The sequence below is a fragment of the Microchirus variegatus genome (assembly GCF_963457635.1).
Source record: "Microchirus variegatus genome assembly, chromosome: 15".
Taxonomy (NCBI): domain Eukaryota; kingdom Metazoa; phylum Chordata; class Actinopteri; order Pleuronectiformes; family Soleidae; genus Microchirus; species Microchirus variegatus.
In genome coordinates this window covers 13,758,056-13,769,662 of record NC_139816.1, presented here as the reverse complement: position 1 = coordinate 13,769,662, position 11,607 = coordinate 13,758,056, and the positions used below count along the sequence as shown (strand labels likewise).

General features: G+C 38.9%; 1 protein-coding gene across 1 annotated transcript; it reads right to left on the bottom strand.

The window, feature by feature from the left end:
* Nucleotides 1–2,589: 2,589 nt before the first annotated feature.
* slc51a (solute carrier family 51 member A) lies at nt 2,590–11,169 on the bottom strand. The gene is made up of 8 exons (XM_083901897.1): nt 11,055–11,169; nt 8,163–8,314; nt 7,346–7,419; nt 6,909–7,067; nt 5,005–5,116; nt 4,038–4,181; nt 2,947–3,052; nt 2,590–2,848 (listed from the first exon to the last, which is right to left on the bottom strand). Exons 1-8 carry the CDS (start codon nt 11,128–11,130, stop codon nt 2,697–2,699), a joined length of 975 nt encoding a protein of 324 aa, XP_083758023.1. The 5' UTR covers nt 11,131–11,169; the 3' UTR covers nt 2,590–2,696.
* Nucleotides 11,170–11,607: the final 438 nt, after the last annotated feature.

Below are 11,607 nucleotides of genomic sequence, written 5' to 3'. Positions count from 1 at the left end.
ATATAGACTGTGTCTGCTGCAGTACTGACATAAGTAATTCTTTAACTTAATAATAAGATTCAGTTTTGAAAGAGTCCCAAAACACTGATGTGTACTGACGAACAAAAACACATGCTGTGCAGTTTTAAAATCACATTTTAAAACACACTTATTTCTGTCAATATTCACCCTTGATGGAATTAATTACAGGTGTAAACATCATTCATCACTTTTAAATGAGCTTCATTTGCTCTAGGTTGCACAGGTAGTAAAGGGTATGTGGTTCTTCCTCTCACATATCCCAATATATATATATATATATATATATATATATATATATATATATATATATATATATATATATATATATGTATGTATATATATATATATATATGTATATATACACACACACACACACACACACACACACACACACACACACACACACACACACATACACACCACCTTTACATGAAATTGGTGAAATTTGGATGGGTAAAATCACATCTCAACACAAATAAATCCATTCCACCACATTTGCAAATAAAAATGAAGAGAACATTAAACCAGAATCCATTATTATTTGATCATGCTATTCATGCATGGCCTCATAGTCAATCACAAGGCAGTTGTTGACAGTTTGAAGCGGCTTGGTGTCAATTACATTCTGGTTTCTACTGCCACCTAGCGGCGCGATCTTACAAATGTGCATTTCCAGGTGACTAACCGAGGGGCAAACGGTGCGACAGTGACAGAGGCCGTTCGTTTTCTCGACTCAATTAAATTAAATGAGTCCGAGTATTTCATTATAGTTGTTTTATTATTACTTCCACTCAGAGCACAACAAATGAATCAACCGAGCAGATTAAGAATGTCAACATGTGAAAGTCATTTTTCATCAGTTTATAAATGAGCAGGTTGCATTTTACAAATGACCCATGATTATCAATTAGTAACAGCTCATTAATATTCCTATGAAGATTTGACTAATGTAATGACCCTGCACATTTTTCTTTCTTTTCTTTTTAACTAAATAAATCCTGATTACATCTGCTCTAATGTGTTCCACCTGTGTCAAACTGTGTGGTCTTCATCCTCTGCGTCAAGCGTTCCACCATTATTCTTTCTCGTGAGCTTTCCTAGAGTGTGTTTAGACCTACGTATCTTTCTGCCAGACCAGCTCACCCCTATCCCTCCCATGTCCTCTAAATCGTGTTTTCTAAATCCTGGCCCTGGGGTCACGACCCCCTGACCTCTTCTTTGCTCGAACACACCTGCATCAAATAAATGGCTTTTTCAGCGCTTGATAACGAGCGTGCATTTGTGTTTAACATGTTATAAACCTATAATACAACAGTAGCACATGACAACATTTGAAATTAAACTATATTACGTTCTTCTTTTGAGGCAAACGGAAGAAAAGGTAAACATCCCACGCAAAGAGAATATTAGTATTTACGCCCATTAAGTCATCCCTTTACTGATTATCAGACCCAATATTATTGGATAATGTGCTTGCTCAGAGAATATATAGCCCCAAATGTTCCTCTTGTGAATACAGAATTGTTTTATCCAGAGAAAACAGACCCTGCTGGGAGTGAAATGACTGCATGGCTACAAAAGTGTTCCCGTTTTTCTCTACAGTTTGTTGTAAATCAAGTGTCTGTGCTGATTATAATGCCAATAACGTCTTTTTCAGGACAACTTGTTAGAAAATACACTCTTAGAAAAAAGTGCCAAGTAGAACCATATAGGTTATTCGGCTTGTCCTCATAGGAGAACCCTTTTTGGCTCCAGGTAGAACCTTAAAAAGGTTCCAACTGGAACACTTTTAGAGGGTTCAACTAATAACCCTTTTAACCCTTTAAGGTACGCACCAAGAAAAAGCAAAGGAGAAATTATTTCTTTGCATTTTCTATAATTTTATAATTGTATAATTTTATTTTATTATATATATATACACACATATACATATATATATTTATACATATATATATATATATACATATATATATATGTATATATATATATATATATATCATTTTGAATTAGACCCTACAGTATTTTAGATACAGGCCTCTACCAAACGGTTGAGATGTCTGTTCATAATAAACCTGGTTTGCATAATTCATAAAGTACAACATTCAGAACAAGTCACATTAATTTAGTGTTAGTGAGTTCAGCTTGATGCATTTTACAATGAGCTATAGTGACTTAAAATGTGGTCGACCAAATGGTTGAGTAGCACCTTAAAGGGTTAAAACCCATTATTCAGGAAAAAGGGGTTTAAAGGGTTCTCTGGATCAAAATGGTTCTTACTGGAACCATTAGTGTTACCAAGAACCCTTGAAAAACCCTTTCCTGAAGAAAGGACAGGTTTTTCAGAAGCAAATGGTTCCAGGTAGAACCTCAGCCCTTGTAGAAGGACCCTTTTGGAACCCTTATTTCTAAGAGTGTAGAACTATACGTACCTGCAGAATGAAGAATGAACATACTCCACCTGCTTCTTGCAAAACATGTGACCCCTTTTTTTTTGTTTTGTTAAAAACACTAATTAATTTCGATCCATGATCCACACTGTACGCCCACACGATTAGTTTATTGGTTTCATTCATATTTATTATATATCTCTTGATCAAATAAATGCAGAAAAATAAAAATGACATGCACACACATACCCACATACACACACATACAAACACACAGACACACAGTTATCATGCCGACCCAGGCACCGCAACCATCTTGGTGTTTTCGTTGTCGTCGCGTTCTTCTTCTTCAGGTAAAGGGTCGTACTGTCGTCGGTACAGCAGCCGAGTCACCAGTGTGATGATGAACATTTCCAGGATCAACAGCTGCTGACTCAACACTGCATCAAAAAAAAAAAAAGAAAGTTAAAGTGGTGAGAAGGTCAATGAGGAGACTGTATGTCATGTCGGTACTCGAACTGAATCATCGTTGACTCACTGTATCCTCTGGCTGCTGCGGAGAACGGCGGCGTGCAAGCGATGACTCCATTAAAAGCCAAGATGTTGATGATAGCTGTTTGCAGCTGGCTCAGCACCAGCACCAGCTACACACACACACACACACACAAACACACACACTGTTGTTAACACTAACCAACACAATGCTGGAAAATCTATAAAGCCTCATGAAAGCCCTATAACCTGACATGTTATTAGAGAGGGCTGTTTACTTACAGCCATCCTTATATAGTGCACTGTAACCAAGGTTATAATAGTTTTGGATTTTTCATTAGATATTTATTGTAAATGCTCACTTTTAGTTTAGTTAGTTTATTCGTTTTTTTGTAGTACGGAGTATTTGCCAGGTGCAAGAGTCAAAAAAGGTCAAAGGTAACCCTAACCCAAATGCCATTATAAAATATATTAGGACAAATGAACAACCATCCCTGAATCTAATATAACAGTCTATAAGAAAGTAGACAGAAGTGCAACATGTGCATCAAAGTGCTGAGGATGGATGCTGTTAGTGTTCCAGTTAAAAATCACATAAGACACACATGAACATAACATATATAATAATAATGAATAACCCTTATGAGACACAGCTACTTATAACATAATGAATGTCATGTTTAACTTGCACGGCCTTATGTCCAACATTGTAAACAATGTCTAAATTAAAACGTTTTATTATGAATTAAAATAAAACTACAAAATATAAATACACTTCATATGAATCCAAAAGGATTATGTATGAAATTCATTTACAAAAACTAGTTTTTTCCACTCTTGTGTGAACTGTTGAACTATCATGCCCTAACCTTTTGTAAAAACTTCTAGTAAAACATGAGTAATAAGTTCACAATAACTTTAATTTTAGTATTGCTGACATATGACTTGTCCTCTTTATCGGTACAACAGTCATGTGAGGGGAAAGTACGTCTTGCAAGATTAAAACTCAACATTCCGTCTCCTCGTCGTTGGCAACATTTACATTTACATTCAACAACAATAACCTTGCACCGTACAGCAGCTGAGCTGATTTACCATATAAAACCATGTGTGTGCTTCTTCTGGAAAGGGTCTCACCTGGTACATGGCGTACTTGGGAACGATCTTAAGTGTCCGTAGGGCAACTCTCAGGTGCATGAACATGATCGCGACAGGCCACAGGGCGATGATGGTCAACACGCCGACAAACGGGTTGATCCATATGGCAGCTCCTGTTTCCAACTGGAGGACAGAGACATGCACTCTTAGAAATAAGGGTTCCAAAAGGGTCCTTCTACAAGGACTGAGGTTCTATCTGGAACCATTTGCTTCTGAAAAACCCTTTCTTCAGGAAAGGGTTTTTCAAGGGTTCTTGGTAACACTAATGGCTCCAGTAAGAACGATTTTGATGCAGAGAACCCTTTAAAACCCCCTTTCCTGAATAAAGGGTTTTAAAAGGGTTCCAGGTGGAAGGTTCTACCTGGAGCCAAAAAGGATTCTCCTATGAGGACAAGCCGAAGAACCTTATATGACTCTACTTAGCACTTTTATTTTTAAGAGTGTACAGATAAGTTCAAATTCATCTAGAATCTCTACATCTCTGTATTTCTGTCATTATATAGACTCACCAGTCACTCCTTTAGTATTATGTGTCACCAGTGAAGTGTAAAGGTGTGGTCTACTGCTGCAAACCCTACATTCTACAGTCTGAATTTTGTTTGTTCAAAGTCACTTTCTTCCCCATTCTGATCCATATCCATATGCCTAAATGCACCAAGTTGCTGCTGTGTTATTGGCTGATAAGATAATTGCATTAACAGGCAGGTGACCGGGTTTGCCTAATAAAGTGGCTGGTGAGTGTAAATATGAAACATAAATGGGCTTTTGAACATAATATGGTTGCCTTAAAGCAAAATCCAGACTGTAATTGTGGCAGGGCGGCAAACTTTATTTAACAACTCCTCGGTCAACAACAAAAAGCTGGGACAATAAATACTATTTACTAATGCTGAAATACAATAGTGTGAAGAGATGCCACCCAGAATTTCCACTGCAAACAACTCACGTCAGCCAGGTCAAAGGTGCCGTTGGTCCAGAGGACAATGGAAAGGATGGTGAAGACAGTCTTCAGGAGAGCAAACTGGTAGGAGCCAAGTTTGAGCAGGAAGAGCGAGCGCCTGGAGTATTGAACAGAGGAAACTGATGATTCATGGTAGCCGCGAAATCTCTTTTACAGGCTATTTCAACTTGATTATGGAATGAAACCGTTGGCCCGAGCCTTTCCTCGATGATCAGAGCAGGATGTTTTGAAAGAGAATAGACTTGGGCAAAAAACGTAACCAGCATTAAACAATACTGATTGCCCCTCTGAGGTTCAACGTGCTGTTTCTGCTGTGGTGTTTTGCATCAACATTGTGTGCCACAGGCAGTTTTACACAAGAGGACTTTCATTTTCTACTGTAAATATATCACATGAGCAGTGAGCGGGGGGGGGGGGGGGGTTTGCCTTCAGCTTGCATTAACAGAACACGATGTGCATCTTATCTGAATCCAATAATGTCTAATAATGTACGCCGTGGGTTTACACAACCGTCAAACAGGCCAAATATTACATCAGAGTGACTCTGTGGTGAAAGCTGCAGACAACCTGTGTTCAGTTAGCAGCACAAGATGTTCTCCGTAACGCAGGGATTAGCCAATATTTCTGACAAGCAGCACATTGTCAGAACGTGTGCGAATGTGTTCGACAAGACACTGCGCAGTTAATGAGACTGATGCAAAAGCACAACCGTCCATGTTGACACTTATGATTTGTTCATATTTATCATGTTTTAATGTATTTTTATTATTGGTTTTAATCATTATATCACTTCTAGTCTGGCAATGGAGTTAAACTTCTACTTTTACTTTAACTTATTTGCTTTTTATGTGAAATTTCACGTGAAAGAGAAGAGCTGAGTGTGATTGCTAAAATGCCCTCATTCATTTATAGTTTTAGGATCCTTTCAATTGATTTATTTGGTAAGAATTTAGTCATTGCAGTTTCTTCTTTCAAATCAAGTGTCTGGTTTGAAATCAAAACAGAAAATACAGGTTTATCCTACACAATATCTTTTTTATATCAAAGGATATAGGATAGGATTTAAAAGTATATTGTACATTATATATGAGAGACAATAGTCTTGTTCAGGTAGAATAACAATACAAAAAGTCATCAGTGCAACATGGTGGACTCAGTGAAAGAGGACGCACTCTTAAAGGCGCCATATGTAAGAATGTGGCCAAAAAACGGTTACTCAAATTCAAAATACCAAGATCGTTTAGGTTTCGTTTTCTCCGCCATTGTAGCTCAGACGTAACTGGCAACCCGTGGTTTGTTCGGCAGCTGAGACTCTACTGACTGCAATGATTGGTAGATGGCGGCAGGTGGCGCCACATGCCAAAACATGATTTCGAACCATAAACATGATTTGCGGTCTGCAAAAATATATATTTTTTTAATGCAAATATTTTGTCTGTACTGTTGTTGTTGGTGAGTTCAGTTTGTTAAATGAACATTATTCCTGAGCCTCTGTGACATATTAGGAGGATTTTATGGCCAGTTGCTTTAGATTTATTACATAATGCACCTTTAACATACAGAAACAGCTCAATCTGAGGTCACAAACACATGGTTCGTAATTTCCAAGTGACAACAACACTAATAAAAACATCATTTTATAAACTATATTCAGTTTCTGTACAGAGATTCACCTTATATCGCTTTAATATGTACAGTATTGACGATAAACTCTTGCCTCAAAGCCTGCGAAAAGGCAGCAAAGATGGTTTCATGGTTTAAGACCACCATGTTAGGAGGTGTTTCCTCTGCCATCACTTAATTTCTTCTGATCTGCTACTTATGTGTTATTGGGTACATTTTGTCTTTATTTCAGCTTTTAAGGCAGGAAAAAGAATCTGTAAGTTTACCGTGTGATGGCGACATATGGCAGGCAGAGGCAGCAGCAGCAGCACGGCCCTGTGCTGATCTTCAGTTTGTGTCTCCCGGCGCGCTTCAGGAAAGCCTGATCGCCCCCCACCTCCTCCAGCATCAGGATCAGGAACTTGAAAACCACAATGGCAAAGTAGCTATGACCAGATAAGAGAAGGCAAGGCAGGAAAAAAACAAATTAGGACGTGAGGAACAGAAGGTAGGTGAAAAACTCGTCAAGAAGGACGAACCACAGCTGGGTTCCAAAGAATATATTACGAAACTCGAATGTTGTTCATAAAGCTCTTGGCAGGTAATGAGGGTCAAATTTCCCCAAGTGTGATCTCTCACTTTGGGGCTGCGCCAGTGAAATAACACAAAGCACCGTGAGAGAGCGAACGTGAGAATGGAGGGAAGCAAAGAGAAAAGGACCAACCAGGCGGAGAACATATCGGTAAACATGGTGGCTCTGGGGATCCACATTCCCATACACGACATGGCGGCGATCACCTGAAGAGAAGAGAGAAGTCCATCAACGCCATGGGAACATATGACTTATTTATGTTATTTTTTCACTGTGTCAGAATTAGTCACATCAGATGGTGAGACTGGGTGGATCTGTCTCTCTCTATGTTTCCCTGTGAACCTCACGTGGAGGTAGACAATGAATACATGAATGGTGAAACTGCCAACATGTACAGTACTTGTGGCCAACTGTGGACTGCATCTTACTAATATGGACAAAAGTATTCAGACGCTTGACCGTTACACCAACAGGGACTAAAATGACACACTCAAATACATATACAGGACTTTTATATGGAGTTAGTTCCACCTTTTGCAGCGAAAACAGCTTCCACACTTCTTCTGGGAAGACTTTCCTTCAGATTTTGAAGTTGTTTCTATGGGAATGTGTGCTTCATTCATTCTGAAGAGCATTTAAGAAGTGAGGCACTGATGTTCCAGTTCATCCCAGAGTTGCTCAATGGGGTTGAAGTCAGGTTCTTCCTCAGCAAACTTGTCAAACCATGTCTTGATAGTCCGTGCTCTGGGGCACAGTCACGTTGCACTAGAGAAGGGCCTTCCTCAAACTGTTGGAAGCATCACATTGTCCAAAATATCTTGGAATGCTGAAGCATGAAAATTCTCCTTCACTGGAGATAAGGGTCCTAGCCCAAAGCCTGACTGAAGCACATGAATTCCACACTTAACAGATGTGGCCAAATACTCATACTCATACTCATCAGTCTTACCGGGGCTGCCCCGTTCACCCAGATGATCACACTCTTCTTGTTGGACGGCACTTTCCTGTAGATGTAGATGCATTCTTCTATGAAGACCAGCATGGACACAGCAGCCATGAAGGTGAGGATGGAGTACAGGATGATGCCAAAGATGTCCAACTCTGGAGACAACGAAGAGGAAAAGTTAAAGCAAACTTTGGCCACTGCCAAATGTAAAAAAAACAAAAAATAATATTGGATGTTGTTTTAACATAGCACTGTTAAAGTGTCAAGTTTTTAGTGTGACCGACTCTTACACTTGAACTATAGCATGAACCCGGCTCAAACTCATTGACAGCTTGTTAATATATAAGCCGGTGTTGTCCTGACGCTTTTGCAACTTGTTGTTGCACTGGAAACAGTCGAGCAAAAGCATTCTATGACATTTTAAACCACCTAGAGAAATATTTAATAAGAAATGAAGGAAAATGAGGACGTTGTGATTGTGATTGGGTTGTTAAAACTTTTTGGCAGGTTGCATAAATAGCCTAAAACTAAGTGTCTTTGAAGTATGCCATATAATTATATTATAAACGGGTTTGCACAAAGTTGACCCCCGTGATTTTGAATTCATTTTGAAGGAATGTGCAGTCCAAGTGTAAACAGTGTGGTGTGCGATAGGGAATCAAAAGCAGCACAGTTGCTACAGATTATGTACTTGTTCTTCATTCAGAACCATAAACAGGCTGATTTCCCGCCCCCAGAGGTTCATTATTTCTTCATAAAAGTCAAATTATGATGAAGGAAGTCAGTTATGATGCGAGTGGGGGCCATGCATAGAAAGCAGCTGGCAGAAAAATCACTTTCAGAAATAACTTGGTTTTTTGGAGCACCAGGAGACATGTGTCTCCCATTGAATTTCGCAAACAGATTTCTTGAGACAAAGGAGGAAAGGTGACGACAAAGCAGGAGTTTTTCTCGAAATGAAACAGGAAAGGTTGAGTCAATGGCTTCAGTAAGTTGTGCTCAGGTTTCTACGACAATCTGAGTCATTTATTTGCTGGAATCCAAAGTCATTATGGCGCCACGGTAAAGTCAGTACAGTGAAACACAAACATCCTCGGTTTGATAGGCGGAAAAAACGAACCAGTGAGTGGATGAGTGTAATCAGATGGACCCGGGGCAAAAACCATTCTCAGTGGTTGTGGTCAACAGCACACTTCACCAACTTCACAACCAAGACAGCACATGAACACATGCAAGAACCGCGTTCTGTCACTTCATATAAAATACAACAGGCCATTGTGTTATGATGCGTTTCATGAAATTGTGTATCGTAGAGCTGAAACAATAACTCGATTAATAATCGATTACAAAGTTAACCGTCAACTATTTAGATAATCGATTAATCGGTTTGAAGCTTTTTTCAGCCTTCTTAAATGTGGATATTTTCTTTGTTTATTTGCTCCGTATGACAAAGAAATCATTAAAAGTTAATAATTTTGGTTTGTGGACAAAAACAAGACATTGGAGAACATCATCATTGACAAACACTGATCAACATTTTCTTTTGGCGATTACTCGATTAATCGTGAAAATAATCGTTAGTTGCAGTGTATTGCAATAATTATCGTAAATAGTGTGATTTAAGTTGACCCTCGGGGGCCACCGTACTATGCACTACGTGACAAACAAAAGTGGCTTTCACATGTGCACAGCAACATGAGGGAGAGGAATTGTTCTTAAATGAAAAAAAAAATCAATTGAACCTGACATTAAGCAGGTTTTAACCTGTCAGCCCATAATACAAAGTCCACATAATGTCAGGTTGAGGTGACGTGTAAACAGAAACAAACAGCTGATAATAGACGGAATCCAATGTGATGATGATGATGATGATGATGATGTCACTTAGTGTCATGTGTCTCCAACAGTTCCAACTACATCTGAAATTATACAATATACACTAGACAAACATGATCCAGACATAATTATATGAACATTAATTAATAATGCTTTTAAGGTGCTCTGTGTGCGTTACTTAATTTAATAACTTTGCTGTATGATATTTAGGTTTGTTTCAATCATAATTTAGTTTGAATAATCTCACCATTTTACCTGCTATATAAGGTCAGATTAACACATCATTTCTAAATCTATCGTACATATTTAACAGCAATTTAATTACAAAACTCAAAATTGAAAACATATCTATTTATTCAAGGTCCATTAGGGGACCGTGGGGCCACACTATGGGAATCTGCTCTAAATAAGGGGCACGAAATAAGACTGATCATCTGAAATCATTTCCAATTAGTGTCTTTTCCCAAAAATACTGTGCTTTAAAAGATAAACACTGACATTAAGCTTTAAAACATAGACAAACTGTATAGTTTTAAGTCTGGATTTTCTCTCCACATCCTTATGAACATCTGAGTGTGTGAGAGAAGTGAAAATGAAATTAAATAATCCAACTTTAGCGGCACCCAAATCAAGTGGATTAATGGATTAACAAGGTATTTATTTGAAAACCAGACTTGAACAGATAAGTTTTTAATTTGGCTTTTAATCTAATCTGTACTAGGATTATGAGTATGTATAATTTGATTTTGTTTGTTTGAAATCCTTTAAAAAAAAAACTAAAAAAACATTCACTGCGTTAAATATAGGATGATCCCAGTGAGAATAGTTCAATGTAATAAGTTTGTCTTGAGTTAACAAAAACAATGCGGATAATTAATTCAATTACTGGGGGAAACCATCATCCCAACACCAGTGGGGTAATCCTCACACTGGTGTCCCGGGTGTCTGTCAAACAGGAGCAGTTTCTCGTTGCTCTTCAGATAGTTACTACAGTTGTTCTACGGCTGAGACAGAAATCACATTGAACCACAGCTGAAGAGTTTTCCTCCTGATACTCACTGAGGATGATGTCGATGGCAAGAGGTGGTTTCTCCCTGCAGCTCGGGTCAATGGTTCGGTTGGATTCATTATTCATGGTGGATGATGCCGTCGTCGGATTACTACAACCAAGGGAGAAACTTTGTCCGGTTACTGTTATCCAGCCTCTCAGCCTGCAGCCTCGCTCACATCCAAAGACGCGCGGTGCGTAAAGTGTGTGTGGCGCTCCTCTCCTCTCCGCAGGTCCAAAGAGAGCGTCCTCCAGCTCTCCATGAACAAATATCCCCCCCCCCCCCCGAAAAAAACAATCACTCGGACCCGCCTCCCTTTCCCCCCTTTACTCCGTCTGCAAATCACCACAGTCTGAGGATTTGACGCAAAAACGAGCCTCTGGACAGAGTTTACTTTCCTGCATTCAAGGTGAGATTTACATTAGGAAACACTGACTGAACACATTCGCTCACGATAGAAATGACTTTTGATAAGGAAGTAACTCTATAGCAATAGCAATAGCAGTAAATCAATAGCAATGTCGGTAATAACTGATGGTTGTCTTATTGCCTCATGACCAAGC

What these genes read in the sequence shown, in the direction of transcription:
- slc51a (XM_083901897.1), bottom strand. Translation starts at nt 11,130, where the DNA reads ATGAATAATGAATCCAACCGAACCATTGACCCGAGCTGCAGGGAGAAA. An exon ending in ACCGATATGTTCTCCGCCTG is followed by an intron (nt 7,068 to 7,345) that starts GTTGGTCCTTTT and finishes ATCTGGTCATAG; the next exon opens with CTACTTTGCCATTGTGGTTT. An exon ending in CCATATGTCGCCATCACACG is followed by an intron (nt 5,117 to 6,908) that starts GTAAACTTACAG and finishes TCAATACTCCAG; the next exon opens with GCGCTCGCTCTTCCTGCTCA.